Source organism: Denticeps clupeoides, chromosome 5, assembly GCF_900700375.1.
Source record: "Denticeps clupeoides chromosome 5, fDenClu1.1, whole genome shotgun sequence".
NCBI lineage: Eukaryota > Metazoa > Chordata > Actinopteri > Clupeiformes > Denticipitidae > Denticeps > Denticeps clupeoides.
In genome coordinates this window covers 31,312,305-31,337,334 of record NC_041711.1, presented here as the reverse complement: position 1 = coordinate 31,337,334, position 25,030 = coordinate 31,312,305, and the positions used below count along the sequence as shown (strand labels likewise).

The 25,030-nt window shown below is 43.3% G+C and overlaps 2 protein-coding genes across 2 annotated transcripts in view; one reads left to right on the top strand and one right to left on the bottom strand.

The window, feature by feature from the left end:
• The window catches only part of LOC114789595 (myelin basic protein-like), a 48,922-nt gene extending 48,028 nt beyond the window's left edge, over positions 1–894 (bottom strand). The window contains exon 1 of the mRNA XM_028978743.1: positions 873–894. The gene's annotated coding sequence lies outside the window, so the exon portion shown is untranslated. The remainder of the gene's footprint in view (positions 1–872) is intronic.
• galr1a (galanin receptor 1a) lies at positions 333–5,986 on the top strand. Its single transcript, XM_028978738.1, has 3 exons — positions 333–1,283; positions 1,384–1,449; positions 5,206–5,986. The coding sequence occupies exons 1-3, from the start codon at positions 609–611 to the stop codon at positions 5,521–5,523; spliced, it is 1,059 nt and encodes a 352-aa protein (XP_028834571.1). The 5' UTR covers positions 333–608; the 3' UTR covers positions 5,524–5,986.
• Positions 5,987–25,030: the final 19,044 nt, after the last annotated feature.

The following is a 25,030-nucleotide window of genomic DNA, read 5'->3' as shown; positions in this document are numbered from 1 at the left end:
CGGTCCCTGTCACCAAGCTGCGGGTTTGGAGACGATGTGACCCAGCTGACTCTGTGCATATGGATCGTGCCATAGAAGAATATCGTTTGCAATCACATTATTAGGGTGTTAACTATCATCTGATCACCTGAAACGCTTTAAGCAGAAAAAAGAAGAACCTTTTCGGTACTGTGACGTGACGTGTCTCGTTTCCCGCGACCATCGGGGGGAAGGCAGGGGAATTTTGGGGGGGAGGTCTGCGGCGGCGGGGGGGTGGAGGGACTGCGCGCTGACGTAACAGGCGGGTATAAGCCGCGGCGGAGAGGGCGCCGGCACGATTACGCACGGAGCCGCCCGGTGCGCACCGCAGCCTGTGATGGACACCCCGATCGGAACCGGGCAGCGATCGAGCTCCGCCACTCAGAAATAGTCAGAAAAATGCATAGGATCAACTTTTTCTTTTAATACATATATATTTAAATGCCGCGTTTGCAACTGGTTTATTTGGAGTGTCCGAAATCGACGACTTTACCGATGGTATTTGCAAGTCTCGCAGGCGATCAGCAGTAATTAAATTATATATATATATATATATATATATATTTTTTTTTATTAAAAAGCTGGAAGTGATGAACTCGACGGAGCTGCTCGGGTTCTCGGACGGAGAATGGTTTTACTACAACAAAACGGACCTCGTCGCGCCCGCCGGAAAACTTTTGTTCGGGATCGGCACGGACAATTTCATCACGCTCGTCATCTTCGGACTCATCTTCACGCTGGGCGTGCTGGGCAACTCCATGGTCATCACGGTGCTGGCCAGGAGCAAGCCCGGCAAGCCGCGGAGCACCACCAACATTTTCATCCTCAACCTGAGCATCGCCGACCTCTCCTACCTGCTCTTCTGCATCCCGTTCCAGTCCACCATCTACATGATGCCCACGTGGGTCCTGGGCGCCTTCATCTGCAAATTCATCCACTACTTCTTCACCGTCTCCATGCTGGTGAGCATCTTCACCCTGTCGGCGATGTCGGTGGACCGCTACGTCGCCATCGTCCACTCGCGAAAGTCGTCCTCGATCCGGGTGGCCAAGCACGCGCTGGCCGGCGTGGTCGCCATCTGGGTACTGTCGCTGGCCATGGCGGCGCCCGTGGCCCACTACCAGAAGCTCCTGGAGAACGACGAGAACAGCACTTTCTGCTGGGAAGTGTGGCCGGACCAGAGCCGGAAGAAGGTCTACGTGGTCTGCACGTTCGTGTTCGGCTACGTGCTGCCCCTGCTGCTCATATCCTTCTGTTACGCGCGGGTAAGTGCGCGGCCGCGTCGGCGCCGGTGGCCTCTGGGGGTTTTATTTTGTCGCGGACCTGCTAGTGATTGTCCCCCCCCCCCCCCTTTTCGTTTTTCAGGTTTTAAATCATTTGCACAAAAAACTCAGAAACATGTCAAAGAAATCGGAGGCGTCTAAGAAAAAGGTACGTTTCTCCCTGCGATGACTGCGGTGATGGTGCCATGTTCATGTCACGGATGTCGCGATTAATGATGAAAGAAATGAAAGTGGAGAAATCACGTGTCGAGTCACGAGTCAATTTTCTTATTTATGGGGGGCTTATGAATAAAGCAAGATAAAAGTTTGCGATCTTCACCATATAATATTCATAATATATTATTTTTAAAAGCAACTACACTATTATACCTGCTATACACACACACACACACACACACACACACACACACACACACACACACACACACACATATATATATATATATATATATATATAGAGAGAGAGAGAGAGAGAGAGAGGTTGTTATATTCAATATTTGAAAGCATTTGTTTATGAGATTAACATGCGGACAAAATCAAAGTGAATGCTGTGGAAGTTTTATCAGCAGTGTTCGTTCCTACTGCTGTGGGACCAGACAGCTGGGAAAAAAAACACCAAATTCACAGGTCCTTATCAGTGGCAAGTGAACGGTTTCGAAATTTGCTCACTTGCTAATATTCAGATCTGCCAATGAGAAAACGAAGGAACAACACACATTTCAAAGCTGTCATAATGCAGGACTCATTTTATTTAGTGAATTTCGTTCAGAATTGCACATCTGGTTATTAAAATAAAATAAAAAAAACCACACATTTGATATGAGACAGTCAGTCAGGCTCTCGGGTTGTTATATGGATTATTGTACGCTGTTCAGTTTGACCTGAGAACTGCATATGGCAGTTTTAAAGAACAGACGAGGCCTGAATAGGAAGCAGCATACGTTTTGACGCTTACCGGAAAAGACTTTTCCCATTAGTGATTGTTTCTCTCCAATTTCCTTCCAGTTAGGGTTTCTTCAGCTTCCTTGACATGTTAATTATGCTCCGTTACCTCCAATCCCGTTATTAATGTCAGACTAAAATAGGAAGATCTTAACAACTGGCCTTATCTGCCATACGCACCAGGAGGAAAAAGCACCTTCCAGACAATCTTAGCCCCAAAGCCGCTTCTGTATGTCGAAGCGAAACCGATAAGCCCAGCAATGCGGAGACGGGGACGTGCATTACACAAGCAGCTGGTTTGGTGCGACCGACGTTCTGTGAGCCGCTTCTCGTTCTCCACCTGAAGGCTCCTGTGCGTCGCAGGTCAGCATTCGCTGGCGAAACTATGGGGACAGAATGGCAATCTGGAATTGGTGCGCCATGGATGCGTTATTGACTGGCAGAATGCCTCAGGTAGTAATTAGTTAGGTCCTTGGGCCCACTTGAATAGGCTCCCCGCATCCGTCTCGTCTCTGAGGGGATAGTCTTGGTTTTTGCAGAGCCGATCGCTGTGATGCTGAGCCTGAGCAGGGCGTTAATTATTTCTCTAAATCATTTTATTAATCAGGAGTGGGGCAGTGGGCAAGCGAGCATGAAATTGGCATTTTCAGCAACAGATGTCAGCGTTAATTATTGTACAGTGATAACCACTGTCACTCAGCTACTTGATTAGTAGTTAATGAGCAGGAGGTGAGGTGCCATATTTTAGTCTCGCAGGACGGAGAGGCGATGTAAAATGTTAGAGCAAATAGTGATGTTCTTTGCCTGTGCAGGTGCCTTTCATCTAAATGCTATTACCTATTTCAAGGCATTAGACACATGGCCTTTAGTTAATTTTATGCAATCAAATGTGTTTTGCTTGTTACTAGTTATTTAGTAAGATGATATATGCTGAAGTAGAAATGCATTGTAGAAAAAAAATGAATAGTAAGTAGTAGGGAGTCCCAAGAACTGATTCAGATAATATTAGTTATTATATTGCACATTACGGCATTGGAGATAAACATTAACGGTGCTTACCGAATGCTATCCCAGATATTGTTAGAAATAATAGAACTTCATTGGCTTGCACTAAATATATATATATATACACCTTAAACCTAGACTTGTATGTGATTTATGTACTAATTCAGTTATTCATGAACTTGTATGTGATATATGTGAATAATATATGAAGAATCATCTCGGCCTGTACAAGCGGGACCGTGTTTCTGCCCTGATGCTGAGACGTCTGACTCTGTCAACCACTCAGATCTGGATCTGACTATATTTGGAACTAAAGTTTTGTCCAGTAAAGGCTTGACTTTGCTTTGAGTTGCTGTGATCATTCCTATTTTGGCTGCTGGTTGTATATTAATGATTTTGGTCAAGAACGAATGTGTCCATAATAAACAGAATCTCGAATTTTCTTCAGATGTCAATAGATATATTAACAATTATTTTACTTGGTAATAATTATCAGTGTGGAAAATAAGACCAAGTCCTTATCATGCTTGGTAACTCTGATGCGTCTTCCGATCAGCTTTGCCCGATCACCAATTTATCTGATAAATAGCTGTTGAATAGCAGTTGTTGATTTAAGTCTTAAGGGGCTACAAAGCATTGATGTACGTCACATCAGTATATTATTTAAACCACAAAATTGATCCGAAGAAATTAAATAATCAAAAGCAATGTTTAAAGACAAGTCATTTAAAAGCAAAACCAAAGCAGCAGGTCCAACATCCCTACCCTTCCAGATCCAGGAGAAACACTGATCATATGCAGTATTGATATAATTCATTCAGTTTGTAGGGCCCTATGAAATCTCTTTTATGTGTTCCTAAATTCCCTTCTTTCCATTTTAATTCTTCTTAATTCCATGTTTTCCGTTATAAACATATATATATATACATCTAAAAACTGTGATTATGGAGTGGGTGGGGAAAAAAACTACAATATGACAAATCACATTTAGTGCTCACAAAGTGCTTGGGCATTTTGCTTTTGTAAAACATTTACATGTACATAATATGCGTAATTCATGCAAATAACTAAATTTACACAATTTATTGTAAAATAAAAGTGTGTAACGTTTGACCTCAGCAGGTGATTTGTTTGCATGACTGGCTCGTGCTACTTTCCTTCTTTTCTCTGTTTCTGATACGAGTTGTTGCCTGTAAGTGATTGTCACATATGTTCTTACAAAAAAGTTGTTCTTCTGAGTCTTATAAAAGAGTTTGGGTATTGTTCCGCTCTTAACGTAGCACTAGATTCAAGATTCAAGACTGATTTATTGTCAGTACAAGAGTATACACAGTATACCGTGTATTGAAATAATGTTTCACACAGAACCCCCCCATAGTGCAATCATAAAAGAAAAATATATATGTATATATACACTAAACTAAACTATACTAACTAAATCTAAAACTTAAATACTGTACAGTATCTCTATAGGAGAAAAGTAAAACTGAACAGGACATAACTGGACAACATCATGTAGGATGCTTGTAAGTGGAAATGTTGGATATTTCAATCAAAAAAACATGTGCAAAATGTGCGGGAATATGCAAAAAGAGCATAGATGTGCAAAACTAAGAGTCAAGTTCTGTAATTCTCTGAGAGCCAAGCCCATACGTTGCGCGTGCCATGGGCAAGTGGTCCGGATTCAGCACTGACGGCCTCTTTGCCATGGTTGACCGCGGGTTTACATTGCGTCGGTGTGCGAAAGTCCCGACTCTACTGGGACACACGTGTAGTGGGCTGCAGCGGCCAGAAACAAATTATACAAAACTCCACATTTTATAGCAGATTCCGTTTCTTTTGTTCGATTCCGTCCGGAAATCTAAGTTTCTGAATGTTTCATAGGGGGAACAGTATGCTGCTTTTTGAATGGCAGATAGTGTTCTTACTAACTCCTCCCTGTCTTTTCCCTTGGCAGACGGCTCAGACGGTGTTGGTTGTGGTGGTGGTGTTCTGCCTGTCCTGGCTTCCCCATCACGTTGTGCACCTCTGGGTGGAGTTCGGATCATTTCCTCTGAACCAGGCCTCTTTTGTGTTCCGGGTAGCAGCTCACTGCCTTGCGTACAGCAACTCCTCCGTTAACCCTGTGATCTACGCCTTCCTGTCAGAAAACTTCAGGAAGGCCTACAAGCAGGTATTCAAGTGCCAGATCACCAGTGAATCGCCTCTCAATGATATCAAGGAGATCCGCAGCAAGGCGGACACCCCGCCCTCCACCAACTGCACCAACGTTTGACTTGTAAACACCTTGTAAGAACCCTCTTGTTCTCCTCTGGGACACTTTTAGAGGCCAGTGAGCTTGTCTGACAGTATTATGGACATGGCTCTGAAACTGAAGTTTCACACAAAAAAAAGCTCTTTAAAGCTAAATGCAGAATTATACTCTCTTTTTCTTTCTCAGTTTATATTTGCTGTCCTATGGGAAAAATAAATAGAACTTTAGTGCTAAAATACCTGTCATATATGTGCATGTGACCTGTAAGTCATTTCACATTATATTTTGGTTAAACGTTGCTGTCCTAAAAATGAATGTATATGTAAATGTATGTATATATGGTCAAATTTGCATGATGTATTTTCATTGCTGGTAATGGCTTCAAAACCAACACCTAAGGGTCAGCAAATATTCCAATAAAGGTGGCATGATGCTGCTATTTGTGTTATGACCTCAGTATATGGACGCAGTTTTATTGGGATTATTGGTGGACCACCTCAACAAATCATTGTGCAACGGGCTGTGACATAGGTGGGATCTGTGATGGGTGAAGTACCTGACCGAAATAATCAAGGCGATTTCGTCTCAGCTTTTCAATTTCTGTCTCTTAATCTTTGGATTTAATTAAGAACCGCATTTGAAAAGCAGAATTTAGAGAAGGCAAATTAGTCCGGATGAAATGCAATTTACTCAAGTTTATCAGTGGACTTACCGTGCATTCAGATTTAAATATGAGCGGCGCCGGATCAAAAAACATCGTACCCATTGAGCACCACTGCAAGCTAATGAGAGTACTTTACAGGGATTTTCAGAGATGTCAGTGGGTTACTAATTGGAATGAATTTCACTCAGAAACAGCCGTGTCGAAGCCCAATCTCATGTCGGGGTACAATTACCCAGCAAAAAGAAAAAAGAGCTGTGGACTGGGTGAGTGTTCTGCTGTGCAAAAACACAAGGAATAATGTTAACCTGTGATATAGATGCTCACTCTTACCTGTGACATTGTCCTTTACGCCACAATTTCTTGTACAGTGTAGTATTTACAGGTTCATACAGTACAGGCCAAAAGTTTGGACACACCTTCTCATTCAACGTGTTTTCTTTATTTTCATGACCATTTACGATGGTAGACTCTCACTGAAGGCATGAAAACTATGAATGAACACATGAGGAGTTACGTACTTAACAAAAAAAGGTGAAATAACTGAAAACATGTTTTATATTCTAGTTTCTTTGCTCTGGTTACTGTTTTGCACTCTTGGCATTCTATCGATGAGCTGCAAGAGGTCGTCGCCTGAAATGCTTTTCCAACAGTCTTGAATGAGTTCCCAAAGTTCCTGTTTAGAACTTGTTGGCCCCTTTGCCTTCACTCTGCGGTCCAGCTCACTCCAAACCATCTGGACTGGGTTCATCCGGTGACTGTGGAGGCCAGGTCTCCACTTTTTGTTAAGTACATAACTCCACATGTGTTCATTCATAGTTTTGATGCCTTCAGTGAGAATCTACCAACGTAAATGGTCATGAAAATAAAGAAAACACGTTGAATGAGAAGGTGCGTCCAAACTGTTGGCCTGTACTGTATTGAAGCCCAATCTAGCATTGTGGAGTTTAAAATAAGTCAGGCCTGCAACATGAAACTAAAGAAGAGACCTACAACACATTTCCATGTTTACATTTGTTCGGCTTGGATTAGAGTTTCCCCGTTGTGAGGAGGCAGTAATATACTGAATGTGAAGACAAGACAACTAGTCCTTAAATATGCTGGCAAGGTTGGTCTTGTTTATATAATCCTTTATAACTCCAGTCACATCCCCAGAGAACATACGAGTCCTTTATGAAATGAGGAAGGACATTTCATACATGATTAAACCTGTGCTGTGTAAAGAATGTTAAAAGCTCTTGACTTTTTTTTCCTTTACTATTTTGTTCAATGTTTGCACTTGAGTCATAAATACTATTTTCTTCATCTCTAGCTCCATATAAAAGCACTTAAAAGTCATGCGATAAAAAGAGTAGCTTAACAAAAAATATGAATTTATAACAAATTGAACCTAAATTAACTGAACTAAAGTAAGTAAGGTGAGAAAGTGGTGATTTTTCCAGAGATCTTAGGTACATAAATAGACAACAAGCAAAAAAAAACCTGCAATATTCAGATCAAAAATGCAGAAAAATTTTAGGGTTGAGACCTTCACCACAAAGATCAGGAGTTTGAATCACAAATTCTCTGTGTTGCCGCTGGTTTCCTCTGGGTCCTCCAGTTTCCTCCTGCCACCCAAGGGCAGGTACACTAGGTTGATAGGTGACATTTTCTAAGATTCATTTTGCTAGGATGAGGAGGACCCACGATGTGACAGTATGGGGTGTTAAAGCATCGCTTGTAAATATTCCGTGATGGTGTTGGTGCCCAGGAGAACTGAAGGTGGCTGGCAGCAGGAAATGTGTGAGGCAGGAAACATTGAAGCTACCCCCTGGAGATCACTTCTTACTTTACCGGTACTGGGGATGGTGACAGCGAGTACAGGATCCCGGAGCGTTCCTCAGAGGACAAAGTTCCTCTCATCTCAAGGTGTCACGCTTTTCATGGCACTGTGTGATCGCTGTGCCGCCTAATTCTCCAGGGCAGCACCTCAAAAATATTGCTTCGCTTCTTCACTAATTATTTATTGGCACAGCACTGGAGGACCGAGCGACTGTTAATTCCATCGTTCCTCACTGGACCTCCCTCTAGTTTTTCATGTGGTACCACGGGCATCACAATGGGGGGGAAGGGTAATGATTTCCTTGGGCCTACTCATTGGGAAAAAAAGTGTGTGTGTGTAGGGCCCAGAGTTTTGTGGGCCCTTGAAATAACTCCCCGGTGTGATTGTCCCAGTGGGAAACACCAGTTCACTTACAGCATCATTCAAAAGTTTCGTTCTTTTCCATGAAAACAACTTGATCTGAATCGCAATAGAAAATATTGCAAAATTAATAGCATATGACCACTTTACCGGCCAGTTCGATTGATGTAAACAGTGCAATGATTTCAGTTCAGTTCAGCCAAGGAAATTGAAAAGGGTTTTGTAATAATCAGTGAGGCTTTTAAAGTGACAGATTTACAGCAGACATTCCATCGATGACAGCCATTTACAACATTAACAATGTCTAGACAGGGCTGTTTTGTACCAATGAAAGGGATCTTTCTAGCTTTTGATCAGTCTATATATGAGAACTTTTTGGGACAGACAAAGATCATTTTATGTGCAGTGTCTTCAGAAAAAATTTGACTGAAGTCTTGATTTCCTTTCAGCTATCATGTGCAACCCAAGAGGATATTGCCCAGCATGGCTGATGGGAAATGCTTGTTGCTTTCAGTAGCTTTCATCATCTGCACCAGCAGGCCATACTAAGAAGCCTGCGACAACAGCAGTGAGAAACCAAAATGATCTATGGTTAGCCAACCCTTTCTGGATTTCCTGCCTGTCCTCGCAGAGAAGTGGGTGCACATCCACCCACATCTCCCTCCACCCCTGCCATTTTCTCTACAACACTCTCTAGTAACACTTACAGCCCCACTAATGATAGAACTTCACACAACATGAGAACATGTCGGCTGGCCTCACTCGTACCTTATTTTCCGTCTCAACAGCTTCACCAAGGTTTCATAAGCTGCGCTGCTTTGTACCTCCATGCAACACTAATTAAGACTCAATCTTGCTTTCGCCGCCCATTACACGTGTGCTACACACCTACATGCACACTTTTTCTTAGATTTTTTTTTTTTTTGAAAAAGATTATCCAAATTACCTTAATGGAGCAAATTATAAAGAGTGAACATGGAACACGGTGGGCGATGTACCCATTCAGAGAGCGATGCTCTGATTGTGTAACTTAGCGGCCGTTCCAAGTGCGTGCTCTTCCTTCCCTGTCTACTTTCGCAAATGCACCTCTCGCTGACCTTGTTCTCAGAGACATTGTTCACCGTATGCGCTAAACAAAGCATGGCTGCAGGGACACATTCTGTTCAGACAGCGCTCAAATGCTGCCGTCCTTTAGCTCAGGGAAGAACAGATCCGGGGGATTCAAAGATCTTTTCATGTGTCTTTTGAAATAAAGCTGCCTCTGGCAGCCTGTCTTATGCAAACAAGTAAATGTCACTCCTCATTATCCTCTTTAAATACAGATCTGACAATGTATAGCAAGATATTTGAGTAATTGATCACGTTTCTCTCATTTGACATCAATGTGTATATATCGTGACCACTGGCCATAGCTTCTCTTATTAGAGCACTAATCAGCATGTCCGACTGCCCGAAGCTGTGAAGGTGGTCTGCTTTTTTGACAGAGAGAGCCTGCCAGAATGCATGATTTACATGATTAAGCTAAAGCAGCTTCTCTGTGCTAAACACATAAACGCAGACCATGCACAAGACAATAATCCAGCGTTTCTCATTAAAAATAAAATACATGCATCTACAAAGTGTCGGATATATAAGGGCCGGGTTCTGAGGGCCAGTGGTAGGAGATGCAGGTAGATCATTGTACGTGAGAGCTTAGGCAGGGCAGCGAGTTGGGGACCCATGCCGTCTCAATGATCCATTTCTGGGAATTCTGCCATTGTGGGTGTAATTGGGTTTTTCTGCAATAGGTGGCTTTGGCAGGGCGTCTCTCTTGTACGATCACCGTGACCTCAGGATTTGTGCCTGAAAATGGCAGGCACTTCCACGTCTGAGCCTAATGTTTTAACACCGTTTCTGCTTTATATGCATAAACTGTTACATGCTTATTTCAGTTGCAAAAGGTTTCTGTTAGAAAACTAAAATAAAATGATAGATATGAAGTGTGTGGATCAGGTAGCAAGTCAGTTTTATAAAGCCTAGCCTAGCTGCATACAAAAACCTTTTCATATAAAAAGACATGAACAGTTCATAAACAAAATATTGGTGGTGCAGTGGCTTCACACCTCCAAGTGAGTTTGAATCTCGTCTCGGACCTTGTGGATGTGGGCGGAGTTTAAATGCTCTCCTTGTGAGAGCATGTAATGCTCTCCATCACCAAAAATCTGATAAACTCAACAACAATACACTTCCAGCCTTATGCACCTGGTTCTTTCTTTTATGCTTGCACTATGTGAAACATTTTTTCAATACATGGAATACTGTCTCAATCTTGAATCTTGAGTGTTGACGCGGGAATTTAATTGCACTGGAGCATGGTCACAGTATCCATCCATGCATTGATTCATCACATCTTCAACCAGTTATGAAATGACTACCAATACCTCACAAAATGCCATTCAGACACATGCTTTTTCAGAGCTAAAACATACTGCATTATCTAGGATTTCCAAATGAAAAATGCAGACTAAACAGTGAACATATTAATATGAGGATGGAATTTCACTGTCAAAATATGGGACGTTTTCATTAATATTTGGGCCTGTCAGTATGACAGACCACTAACCATTGTGCTGGGAACCCCCCCTGTGGGTAGCTGTCGAAGCTAGGAACCCGGGAGTTGAGGCAAGATCTGGCCTCTTTGCACAATCTGACATATTTGTTGCTTCCCAGTCCCCTGGTCCTGTGTCAAGTCAAGTCAAGTCAAGTCAACTTTATTGTCAATTCTGCCACATGTACAGGACATGCAGAGAATTGAAATTACGTTACTCTCTGACCCATAAGAATAACATTAAATACAAAAACAGTAACAGTAACGAATACAGAGTATAAATACAATTTAAAAAGAAAGGCACAATATACAATTTTAAAAACACCATGTACAAATAATGGTGGAGAGTGCAACATCAGGAGAGTGCAAAAACCAATAGTGCAACAGAGTTTTTAGTTTAAAGTGACGAAGTGAAAGTGAGGTAGATGGCAGACCAGAGCTGCACAGAGTGACTGGTGCATGGTCAGTTTTGTGTGAGTTAGAGTTCAGAAAGTTTGTGGAGCTGAAGAGGGGAGTGAGGGGAGTGGGGGCAGAGCCGGGAGGGAGTTGAGTTTCCTGACCGCCTGATGGGTGAAGCTGTCCTTCAGTCTGCTGGTCCTGGCCTGGAGACTCCGCAGTCTCCTCCCTGATGGCAGCAGGCTGAAGAAGGTTTGCATTGGATGGGTGGGATCAGCTGCTATGCAGAGGGCTTTCTTGGTGAGCCGTGTACTGTAGATGTCTTGGAGGGAGGGGAGAGGGACACCGATGATTCTCTCAGCTGCTCTTACTGTGCGTTGGAGAGTTTTTTGACAGGACGCATTGCAGGCTCCAAACCACACAGTGATGCAGCTGGACAGGATGCTCTCGATGGTTCCTCGGTAGAATGTGTGCATGATGGGGGCTGGTGCTCTTGCTCTTCTTAGTTTGCGGAGGAAGTAAAGACGCTGCTGTGCTTTCTTGGCCAGTGCAGTGGTGTTTTTTGTCCAGGAGAGATCCTCGGTAATGTGCACACCCAGGAACTTGGTGCTGCTCACTCTCTCCACAGATGCACCGTTGATGGTCAGAGGAGCATGCTGAGTGTTTCCTCTCCTGAAGTCAACAACAATCTCTTTCGTCTTCTCCACATTCAGGGAGAGATTGTTGTCTCCGCACCACTTGGCCAGGCGGCTCACCTCGCTTCTGTAGTTAGACTCATCCCTGTTATTGATGAGTCCCACCACAGTTGTGTCATCCGCAAACTTGATGAAGAGGTTGGAGCAGTGTGACGGAGTGCAGTCGTGGGTCAGCAGAGTAAAGAGAAGGGGGCTCAGCACACATCCCTGAGGAGCCCCCGTGTTAAGGACGATGGTGCTGGATGTGCTACTGCCAACCCGTACTGCTTGTGGTCTTCCTGTGAGGAAGTCCAACAGCCAGTTACACAGTGAGGTGTTGAGCCCCAGCTGGATCAGTTTTTGTGTGAGCTGTTGTGGGATTATTGTGTTAAATGCTGAACTGAAGTCTATGAACAGCATTCGAACATATGAGTCTTTTTTGTCCAGATGTGTGAGTGCTGAGTGGAGTGCAGTTGAGATGGCATCATCGGTTGAGCGGTTGGGCCGATATGCAAACTGGAAGGGGTCCAGTGAGGGGGGGAGGGCAGACTTGATGTGCTTCATGACTAGCCGTTCAAAGCACTTCATGAGGATGGGGGTAAGTGCAATTGGACGGTAGTCATTAAAGCAGGAAGGAGATGACTTTTTTGGCACCGGAATGATTGTTGTGTCTTTGAAGCAGGTGGGGACGACAGCCTGGGAGAGTGAGATGTTAAAGATGTCTGTGAAGACATCAGTGAGTTCCACTGCACAGTCCCTCAGTACACGACCAGGAATGTTGTCAGGGCCCGGAGCTTTGCGAGCGTTGATCCTGCTGAGGGATCTCCTCACACTGTCCGGGGACAGAGTCAACACCTGGTCACCAGGAGGGGGTGTGGTCTTCTGTGCTGTGGTGCTGTTTTTCCCTTCAAAGCGAGCGAAAAAGGTGTTCAGCTCGTTCATCAGGGAGATGGTGCTATCACAGGTCTGTGGAGGGGGCTTGTAATCCGTGATGGTTTGTATGCCCCGCCACAGGCTCCGTGTGTCTCTGCTGTCTTTGAAGCGACTAGATATTTCTCTGGAGTACTGTCTCTTTGCCTCTCTGATGCCACGGGAAAGGTTGGTCCTGGCTGTCTTCAGGCTCGCCTCGTCTCCAACTCTGAAGGCAGCGTTCCGAGCTTTCAGCAGTCTGTAGACCTCCCCTGTCATCCATGGCTTTTGGTTGGCACGGACAGTGATGGTTTTGGTGACTGTTACATCCTCAGTGCATTTGTTAATGTAGGCTGTAACAGTCTCTGTGTACTCCTGGAGGTCAATGGTGTTGTTGTAAGTGGCAGCCTGTTTGAACATATTCCAGTCTGTGGTGTTAAAGCAGTCCTGTAACACCTCTGAAGACCCTTCTGGCCACACTTTTATCTGCTTACGAACCGGTTTGTTGACTTTTACCAGCGGTCTGTAAGAGGGCATTAGCATGACAGAGATGTGATCAGAGGCGCCGAGGTGGGGGAGGGGAAAAGCTTTGTAGGCTCCTCTCTGGGTGGTGTAAACAAGGTCCAGTGTGTTATTTCCCCGTGTTGGAAAGTCAATGTGTTGCTGTATTTTTGGAAACACGCTCTTTAAGTCTGCATGATTGAAATCCCCCGCCACAATGAGAAAAGCATCAGGGTGGGCTGTTTGCTGCTCACTGATGTGCTGGTATAGTTCATGTAGTGCCTCGCTCCTGTTGTTGTTGGAGGTGGGAGGGATGTACACCGCACACAGCAGTACAGCTGTATATTCCCTCGGTAGGTAGAACGGTCGGCACTTAATAACCATAACTTCCAGCACTGGTGAGCAGTATTTACAGACTACAACAGCATCGCGGCACCAAGCGTCACTGGTATAAACACAAAGTCCGCCACCGCGGGTCTTACCCCCCGTGACAACGACCCTGTCGGCACGATAGCATGTCAGCTGGTCGAGCTGAATGGCGCGGTCCGGGACACTGTCGCTGAGCCATGTTTCCGTGAACACAAAAACACAACAGTCCTTTACGTTCCTTTGGGATGAACGTAGTAGTCGGATGTAGTCCAGTTTGTTTTCCAATGAGCGAACGTTGGCCAGAACGATGGAAGGGATAGCAGGTTTGTGTGGGCTAGCCGCTAGCCTAGCTCGGACACCTCCGCGCTTACCCCTCTTCTGCTTCCTCTCACACCGCTTGAGGCGCCTCCATTGTGGGCGAGGTGCAGGAGTGGGGGTCGGTGATTGAGTAGGCCTCCGGAGCAGACCCAGTCCATTCAGCTCTTCAGTGTCCACAGAGTTCAACTTAAAAACTTTGTTTCTTCCGACGTCGAGCAAAAATGTTCGGCTATATGAACGCTTGAGGGCAGATAAACGCGACGAAGACGTACAAAAACACTGCGACTTACAGGACGAAAAACACGAAAACGCTGTGGCCTCTTTATAAGCAACGGCCGGTCTTTCAGACACTTGATTAGGAATTCCTGGTGCTGAGTGCACCATGGCCGCTTTATGAGAAAAGTTTGCTCCTGCAGCAAAAACCCGGACAGGCCAAACTAAATTTCTACTGGATTTTTGGTTTCTACTTCTTGTTATGGCAGTAGTACAGATTATGATGAATCAGTAAATCATATTTTCCAGTTCCTCAATTATAATTAAATTATAGGAAAAATCAGATCACTCTATATCTCACTGACAAGTAGTTTCACAATGTATGTGAAGTATGTGCAGTATGGACTGACACACAAATCCATGAAAATCCATGATTTTTGGGGCAGTGGTGGCCTAGCGGTTAAGGAAGCGGCCCTGTAATCAGAAGGTTGCCGCTTCAAATCCCGATCCACCAAGGTGCCACTGAGGTGCCACTGAGCAAAGCACCGTCCCCACACACTGCTCCCTGGGCACCTGTCATGGCTGCCCACTGCTCACTCAGGGTGATGGGTTAAATGCAGAGGTCAAATTTTTTCGGGGCAATGGTGGCCTAGCAGTTAAGGAAGCGGCCCCGTAATCAGAAGGTTGTCGGTTCGAATCCCGATCTGTCAAGGTCACTGAGCTGTCAGATGTCACTGAGCAAAGCACCATCCCAACACACTGCTCCCCGGGTGCCTGTCATGGCAGCCCACTGCTCACTCAGGGTGATGGGTTAAATGCAGAGGACACATTTCACTGTGTGCACCATGTGCTGTGCTGCTGTGTATCACATGTGACAATCACTTAATTTTACCTAATACAATACAATGACAATAAAGATATTCTGATTCTGATATGTGTCTGTGTAATATGATGACCAGCCAAATACAGCAATATAAGTAATTTTTTCACAGTCTGTGAATCTCACCAGAAAAAAATAACAAGCCTTTGATGTTTGGTATTTCAGGCGTTTAACTGAGTGCCTTTTGAACACTGAGCTTCGTAGCGTCACCTCGTCACCTAATAGGTGATAGTTAACACATAGCTATCAGAAGTGATTTAACGGTAAAAATATTTAATTTAACTAAAATGTCAGTGAAATGCTAATAAATAAATAAGCCAATAAAAGGAATGTGAAGAAATTATGTAGAAATACTAGAAATATGTCGAGTCATCACAAATAGCTGTAATGTCTTGCAGAGTTGAAGTAAGGGTATATATGGGTTTAAACCACCCACTCCAAACTAGAGGCAGTGGCAACCTATTCATGCCCAATTCAGTGCCATGGGCACCTAGGTGTCACAGAAGCTTTTTGCTGTTATGCTGTTCATTAACATATGAAAGTGAAAGTGAAGTGCTTGCAATTGTGATACACTGCAGCACAGCACATGGTGACACAATGAAATGTGTCCTCTGCTTTTAACCATCACCCTTGGTGAGCAGTGGGCAGCCATGACAAGAGCAGTGTCTGGGGACGGTGCTTTGCTCAGAGGTATCTCAGTGGCACCTTGGCGGATCGGGATTTAAACTGGCAACCTTTCATTTACGGGTCCACTTCCTTAACCCGCTAGGCCACCACTGTTCATGATGTGGCAAAACACAGGAAATGAAAGCAGTGGTACTAAAGGGAATCATAGAACTCCATCTTCTGATGACAAAAAGAATTAGTCTCAGAGCCGACAGCCCTTCAGCCATCCCTGTTGTGCAATGCTCTAAAATCAATTTTGAACGGCCCATTTGTGCACCAACACCATGGACAGCTCCTCTTCATTTAGTAACCACTCAATAACAATAAATGCAGCACCTATGAGTAAAAAAGGCACTGGTTTTAACACTGTATGTATTCTTTGTTCTCTACATGCTTTGTTCGTCTTAAAAGTCATTCTTGCACAACTCCTCATGTTGCACATGCACACTTTACATAGCCTGCTCTTTGTATACTTTGTGTCAGTTATATGTAGTACCTGTCTCCAGAGAAACAGGTACTGAAATGACAATAAAAGCTTGAACTTGAACTTGAGCAAGTGTGAAAAGTAATACAAAAGCGGTTTAAATCAGTTCAACCTGTTAATTTCACTAATTCTATAAAGTACAGTATCCACTACTTTTCAGTTGCTCAGTAGATTTAACTCACACTTTTATGCCACCAAAAGTCTAGACATTAGTTGATCACCTATGAATTGGCAATGTTTCTTGCTCCCATTGAGAACCTTCTCAACTCAACTGTATAAAAGACATAGAATACATAGAATTCCACAGAAGCAATCATTATATCTAGATTTTTAACCATGGATAAGACCAAACAGCTTTCTAATAATATCAGGCAGAAGATTGTGGATGTACACAAAGCTGGAATGAGCTACAAGACCATTGCCAAGCAGCTGGATCAGAATGCGAGAACAGTTGGTGTGATTATTCACAAATGGAAGAACCATAAAATAACTGCCAATCTCCTTCGGTCTGGAGCTCCAGGCAAGATCTCACCTTGTGGAGAAAGTTGTGGAACCAGCCCAGAACTACTCAAAGTTTCAATGATCTCATGGCAGCTGGGACCATTGTCACCAAGAAAACAGTTGGTAACCCAGAAAGTGAAGGATTGAAGCATGTAAAGTCTCCCTGCTCAAGAAAACTCATGTACAAGCCCAATTGAAGTTTGCCACTGAACATCTAATTGATTCAGAGGAGGACTGGGTGAAAGTGTTGTAATCAGATGAGACCAAAATCAAGCTCTTTGGCATCAACTCATCTCGCTGTGTTTGGAGGAATGAAATGCTGCCTATGTCTATGAGAACTCAATCACCACTGTCAGACATCTAGGTGGAATTATTATTATGCTTTGGGGGTGTTTTTCTGGCAAGGGGACAGAACAGACGACCAGGGCAACAATGAATAGTAAGGTCTTGAAATGGCCTGAGGCTGTCTATCTTATGACTTTTGGTTTATAATGCTGATTTAAATGGTCTCCCAGCAATTGTATCCTACCTATTCAAAACAATTCCTAATACGCATATCTTTATACTAACCTTTTATCTTAGAATTGTCCTCCCATCACGTAATTGGTGTGTAAATGTACACAACCCCTGGTTAGAATTATGTTTTTTACATTTTTTTCTTGTTCTACCTAATGGCTACAGTTCACCCAGCCGCTGGGGATGCATGTGACAGTGCATTTCATTGGTGCCGGTCCCAACATACATTACCTAATGGCTGGAGCATTTTATTTTCTTTGAACTACAATTCCCATGCTGCAACCTGACAGTTTCTCTATGAATGGGACCAGGTGAGTGTTTTTTGTTAATTCCTTACTACATGCTAGAATTGTATGATATGTACATACTGAAAGAAGGAGATGGGGTTATGTGTGCATGCATTATACTGCACAAGGCTGCATGTTAATTGGTATGTTTTTTTCTTGGTTTTTTCTATTGTCTTATTTTACATATTTTCATGACCAAATATTACATATTTACGTTGGTAGATTCTCACTGAAGGTATCAAAACTATGAATGAGCACATGTTGAGTTATTTACATAACAAAAAACTGAACTGATAACTGAAAATATATTTTATATTAAATTCCATTTGTGAATCTTTGAATTTTTTTACATGTGTTGCTGAATCAAGAAATATATTTGTGAATGGTGTGATTTTTGAACTTTGAAACTAAACTTTCTCCATATGATATGAGCATTTACACTCAGTCACCAGAGAAACCCATGCTTTTTTCCATAAAGACCCTTTTAAAGATGCCTTTGACCCTTTTAACTCAAGGACAAACCACAAATCACGACTGATCCTGAACACTTGGAGTTAGGTCAGAGAAATGTCACTAAGCGAGAATAATTCGGCTTTAGTACATTTACTAATGCCAGCAACACTGTCACATCTTGGCCCTAGCAGCTCCCTGCCACTCACGGGACATTTGGATTTATGTCCAACGGTGTGTTTGTGTCCATTAGTTTTACTTTGCCAAGTGTGAATTTTGCTGGAGGAATGACCTCATCAGTGCCTGACCTCATAAATGCTCTTCGGAATGAATGAACGGCTCATACATTGAATTAAAAAGCACTACTTAAACTGAGAAATGACCTCATAACGTTTCACATCTAACATAAATTTTCACAGGTTGCATAAATCTGCCCCACACACAGCCCCTTAATTGCTCATGTCTTTGCACTACACAAGTGTTATTGAACTATTTTGTCCAGTGCAAACTTCTATCTATCTATTCTTAACTGCTGGGAAACTGTGAATTTCCCATCTTGAATGAATTTATGAATATTTATAGACAGATAGATAGGTAGGTAGGTAGATAGATAGCTACCTACCTACCTATCTATGTCACGGTGGGGCTGGACATGGCGATGAAGGAGAACGCATTCGCACAATTTCACACGACAGGGGTTTAATACAGACTACACGAGACAAGGGAACATAAACACGCACAATGACCTGACGGCTATCTATCTATCTATCTATCTATCTATCTATCTATCTATCTATCTATCTATCTATCTATCTATCTATCTATCTATCTATCTATCTCTCTCTCTCTCTCTCTCTCTCTCTCTCTCTCTCTCTCTCTCTCTCTCTCTCTCTCTCTCTCTCTCTCTCTCTCTCTCTCTCTCTCTCTCTCTCTATCTATCTATCTATCTATCTAGGACACATTTCGTTATATCTGCAGTGTTTCACAATGACAATCACTTCACTTTTATCACTCTTTGTAAAGCCTTTTTTGCCAGCTTCTGAGCTAATGCCAGACAAGACTAGTATCTTGTAAACAGGAAAATTGTAACAGAAGAGTAAAAGCCAGCCTCAGGACATTGTTCTGCTGTTGAAAGAGAACAATGTTTGTGACCTTCAGATGTGTTGGTAACCGGAGACTCGAGTAACTGGAGACTCGATTTTGAACACCTCCCATCTGGCATACGATCCAGAACCAGTCAGCGCAGGAACAGTTTCTTCCCTCACACCTTCACCTTCATACACAGTGGACCTGTAACAACTGATTCTGTCCACTCTATCACTGTTTATGTACTCAGAATGATGGACAACCTGCTTCTGCCTGGCCTGTGGGACAATTGATTTGGCTGTTGACCTTCTCTGCACACCTCGTGAAGTTTGACGCATCTCTCTTGAATTGTGTACAACAGATTTTAGTCTTGCTTACAATTCCTTCCTTCCTTCAAGCTCCTTGCTTGGGTTACTGTGCAATTTGTTCAGTCATTATATTTCTTTAAAGACATTGTTTAAAGACATTCAATAAGTGAAATTTTAATAAAGAAAAGAAGTGTCTGATGGTAAAATCCCATTCTCCCTGATTAACATTATAGACTATCAGAGAGAAATGGGCAAGAAATAAAAGTAGACTCCTAAAAATATATTTTTCATGAATAAGAAGGCAGAGAATCAAATGATTTTATTCTAGTATAAAATGATGTGCATAAGGTTTTGCATACTCACTTGGTAGAAAAGAAAAAAATATGACATTTATTACATTACTGTTCCGATGTTCTCAGAATGTCTCTTTAGGGGCAGTGGTGGCCTAGCAGTTAAGGATGTGGCCCCGTAATTAGAAGATTGCCTGTTCGAATCCCGATCCGCCAAGGTGACACTGAGGTGTAACTGAGCATTGGGCAGGGACACTTACTGACTGATGACTGTCCTAATTGGCCATATGTGTTCCCCTTTTGATGAAATTAGGATGTATGTATTTAGGTCACTCTCTCCCTTTGTTGTATGTTGAAGCCGACTGTTGGATGTGCATGCTGTGCTAGTGACATAGTGTGTATGTCAGTCTTGGATTATGCTTTTGGCCGCTGCGCTGCTTTATTTTTGTACGTGTCACTTTTCGTTATCTTTAAAAACCCTCTCTTTCATCATGTCGTGCGCTTGTGCCTTGTGCCCTTGTTCTGGCATCATACACCTGCAATCATCTGAATTCTTTCATGACATTTGCAGATATGAACTTTGCAGTAAATTACAGACTTTTAATGGTCTTTTGATTTTCGGGCTAGTCAAGTGAAGTGATTGTCACATGTGATACACAGCAGCTCAGCACACGGTGCACACAGTGAAATTTATCCTCTGCATTTAACCCATCACCCTTGGTGAGCAGTGGGCAGCCATGACAGGCGCCCGGGGAGCAGTGTGTGGGGACGGTGCTTTGCTCAGTGGCATCTCAGTGGCACCTTGCTTAAGGAAGGGCCGCTTCCTTAACCCGCTAGGCCACCACTGCTGTGGTCCCCTATTACGTAAATTTCAGTGACTGAATGTAAAAATTAGCACAAATGTATTTTTTTTGTTTAGTCACATGTGACTCTGAAGAACCAGTGAGTAAATAGAACTTTTTTATGAAAAAAAACACAGACACAACTTTTTAGTAGTGGGGCAGTGGTGACCTAGAGGCTAAGGAAGTGGCTCCGTAATCACTAAGTTGCCGGTTCGAATCCCGATTCGCCGAGGTGCCACTGAGGTGCCACTGAATAAAGCACCGTCCCCACACACTGCTTCCCGAGTGCCTGTCATGGCTGCCCACTGCTCACCAAGGGTGATGGTTAAATGCAGAGGACACATTTCGTTGTGTCACTGTGTGTTGTGCTGCAGTGTTTCACAATGACAATCATTTCACTTTCACTTGGTTGCGGCAAACAGGAATTTTCGCGAATGCCCCCTCGTTTCCTTGGCTCGCCTCTTCCCTCCTCAATGGCACTTAAAACTACAGACACTGAAACGGTGCGTCCTGGGGAAATCTGACTGTGAAAAGTGCCTGTAATTCTGCACCACGACTGAATTTTGGTATGAGACTTCAGATATAGTATAAGGGGACCACTAAGACTGATATAAAAAAATGTTCTAAATGTAGGATACTGTGTCTGCTGGTCACGTAGCAGCTTCGACCTATTTTCTAATCAAATATATTAAATGGACACTGACTTTCATTTCTTGATTAGTTAAGTAAGAGCTCTCTCATGAACATCCAAGGGCAATTTGTCTTGACCCCTATCCCAGGGTGGCCAACTTATTGAGCTAGAAAAAATCTCCAGCACATGCCCAGGCAAGCTTCTTTTCCCATTCCTACCCATTTACTTATCTCTCGACATTTTTTAATCTTCTGAATTAACAAGCAACTAATGAAGTGCATACCATATTTAATAAAAAAGAACACCAATGGAAAGGAAAGGGAAGCATCTGGAAGTCTGGAAACAGGGTTTCTGCTGGGCAAATTGGTGACTAAACTTACCATAGGTATGAATGTTTGCATGAATGGTGTTTTTTGTGCATTCTGTGGTGGGCTGGCACCTTGCCCCGGTTCAGAGTCCAGGGCTGGACTGTGGCAGTTGAGACCCTGATCAGGAAAAATTGGTTAGACAGGGATAATACACAGTTCTAAAGGAACAATCACAAACATATTGCAAATGCATGACAGTTTTGAATGTTCACAATTATTGCAATTATTAGACATTTAAGTGACTTCAGCTTTTAGAGAAAGTTTTTTTCCTTGCTTTCATCCTTTCATTATCAGTATTCTTTTGAATAGAATGAATAAGGCAAAAATGGCATTGAGAAAGTGGGTTTAGGAGTTCTTGTGGACTTTATGGAGTTCTTGATGACGAGTGCTGGTGTTCTGTCTAAACGCTCTCAGGAGCATTTTTTGGAACGTTATCCAGCTGTTTCCACCGAAAGACAGCTGTTCTCTTATCCAGCTGTCCCTGAAATGGACAAGCCTGCTCCTGACAGCCCATTTCGCCAGGACCTTGCTGATAAAGCTCTTATGTGCTTGAGCTTAGTGCCTGATGGCCTTCCCTGCACACACACCTGGGCCATTCTTTGGTGAATATCTTAGTAGAACACCTGTGAAGTTAGTATATTAAGACATCACTGCTGAACGGTGTGCCTGGTCCCATTCCAGTCATGGAACTCAGGCTTAGTGGAAGAGTGGGCATGTTTTCTCCATCACTCTTGCAGCCTCTGTCTACAGCCTGCTACACTGCCAAAAAACACTAACTGTCTTTCCAGCCATTTGAGCCATTACTTTCTGCAGAGCGCCAGACACCTGGAGTGTCCGACAGCCACACAACCCAGTAATGGACACTGGTGCTCATTACTGTATATTGGAAAGGAAATTAGCACCCGTTTCTCCTAATGGCTTTGTGTCCTCTACATTTGTGTTTACTGCTGAGAAGAGGCATGAGTGAAGACTGCTCGCTGCAGATAAAATTGACATCAAGAACTGAGTTTTTAATCCGTCTCATGAGCTTTTCATCTTGCAAAGGAATAATTGAGTCATTTTCTGCATTTAACCTAATATATAGAAATTTGGATGAGTTAGCATTGAAACCCCCCTTTTTCTATTTTTTTCCTCTATTACCAGGAGATTGTTCTAATTATTAAGTGTGTGTGTGTGTGTGTGTGTGTGTGTGTGTAGGGGGGTAGTAGCCTAGTGGGTAACACGCTTGCCTGTGAACCAGAAGACCCAGGTTCAAATCCCACTTACTACCATTGTGTCCCTGAGCAAGACACTTAACCCTTAGTTGCTCCAGGGGGGGACTGTCCCTGTAACTACTGATTGTAAGTCGCTCTGGATAAGGGCGTCTGATAAATGCTGTACATGTACATGTATATGTATATATAAAATCTCAAATGTCAAACTGTATGTTGTGTTGGATGTGTATGATCACATGAAATCATGATCACATGATCGCATGATCACCTTGGAGGTGTGATGCCACATCGCCATGGTGCGATGTGTCATCACACATCCAAGGTTTGAAGTTTGAATTTGAATTCCCAGATTTTGTGTGGAATTTGCTTGCTCTCCCCATGTTGGTGTAGATTTCTTCTGTTCCTGCTGTCCAAAGGCATGTACACTTGACATGTGCACTTGGCTATTCTGAATTGCACACTCACCCTACTCTCGAATAGGGTCCCAGTATAATTTTCTCAAAATTTGCTCCATGAGTTTTTCCTTTTGTGCAGAAAGAGCTATAGTGTGTGTGATTGTGTGGAGGGGGTTATATAAGAAAGAAATGTTTCCTTGTTTAAATGAAAAATTAGATTTCAGTGGTAGCCTAGTTGGTAAGGAAAATATGGAATAGTGATGGAATTTAAATTTATCAACCCTTGGAGGTCTAGATTTGAAGTGAATTTGGAGTGAAATTTGAAATGGAATAACACACTACAGGCTGATCCAACTTTGATGTAAGGCTCAGAAGTATGTGTGGCCTCCACGTGCCTGTATGACCTTCTTACAATGACCTTCCTACGGGGAGGCCAGTTCATTTCATCAGTGCCTTCATCTTGCAGGAACTGCTGATGCACTCCAGCCATATGAGGTCTAGCATTGTCTTGCATTATCTTGTTCAACTGCACCAGCATAGGGTCTCACAAGGGGTCTGAGGATCTCATCTCGGTACCTAATGGCAGTCATGTTACCTCTGGCGAGCACATGGAGGGCTGTGTGACCCCCAAAGAAATGCCACCCTCACCATAACTGACCCACTGCCAAAACGGTCACTCTGGAGGATATTGCAGGCAGCAGTAGGTTCTCCAGACTTTATCACGTCGGTCACGTGTGCTACATTCTGCTTTCATCTGTGAAGAGCACAGGGCACCAGTGGCAAATTTGCCAATCTTGCTGATCTCTGACAAACGGCAAACGTGTTGCTCAGTGTTGGGCTGTAAGCACAACCCCCACCTGTGGAGTCTGTTTCTGACCCTTTCAGCAGACACATGCACGTTTGTGGCCTGCTGGAGGTCATTTTGCAATTTTGCAGGTCATTTAACAACACTTTTTTTGATTGTTCCTTTTATTTTTTGAGCAGTGTATAATGAGTGTTTGTTGTGCTACTATTTTTTCTCTTTTTATTTGCTTTATGGGATGGTTAGATCTCCACCACCACACTTCACCAAGTGCACCTTCCTACCTTCCCTTTTTTTCATGGTCATCACAGATGGAACATAAATTAATCATAACATTCTGAGAATCTTGTGAAATGTCTGTGTGCACAAAGATGAAAATCGAAACAAAATGCCTGTGATCTCTGTGTCTGGACCACCACTGACAAATCATCACTATTTGGTACTTGTCAAAGTCACTCAAATCCTTGCCCATTTGCACTTACCCATTTCTGCTTCCAACACATGCACATCAACTGTTCACTTGCTGTCTAATACATACAGCTGCCATTGTAACAAGAAAATCAATTTCACATGGTCATAATGTCATAGTGTATATTCATTATGAATATGTGCATACCCAGCTCAGATTCAATGGGGCAGGGATGAGATGAGAAGGGTGGTGGTTGCGTGTGTGTCCTCGTTTCAGTTTAAATTTCATATCATAGCAGTGCACCAAATGGTTCACAGTGCATCAGTATCAGCCTTGGATGGGTCTTCAACACAGCACAAGGGCCCATATGGACTTGTAAAGTTTCTTAGGAGGGTAGAGTGAAAACAGATGGTGTGTGAGGGATATTAATGATGCTGAGAGACTTCCGCAGCCAGACTTTTGGAGTATAATTCCTTGATAGCAAGTAGATGGCTGCCACGGATGTGTCTGGCTGTCACGACTGGGTGCACCTGGAGACTCACCTGGCACCAATCTGCAGGGCGGTTATAAGGCCCTGTTGAGCAGCCCA

Coding starts and splice junctions, on each gene's coding strand:
- galr1a (XM_028978738.1), top strand. CDS start 609: ATGAACTCGACGGAGCTGCTCGGGTTCTCGGACGGAGAATGGTTTTAC. Junction 1,284..1,383: donor TATCCTTCTGTTACGCGCGG/GTAAGTGCGCGG, acceptor TTCGTTTTTCAG/GTTTTAAATCATTTGCACAA. Junction 1,450..5,205: donor CGGAGGCGTCTAAGAAAAAG/GTACGTTTCTCC, acceptor TTCCCTTGGCAG/ACGGCTCAGACGGTGTTGGT.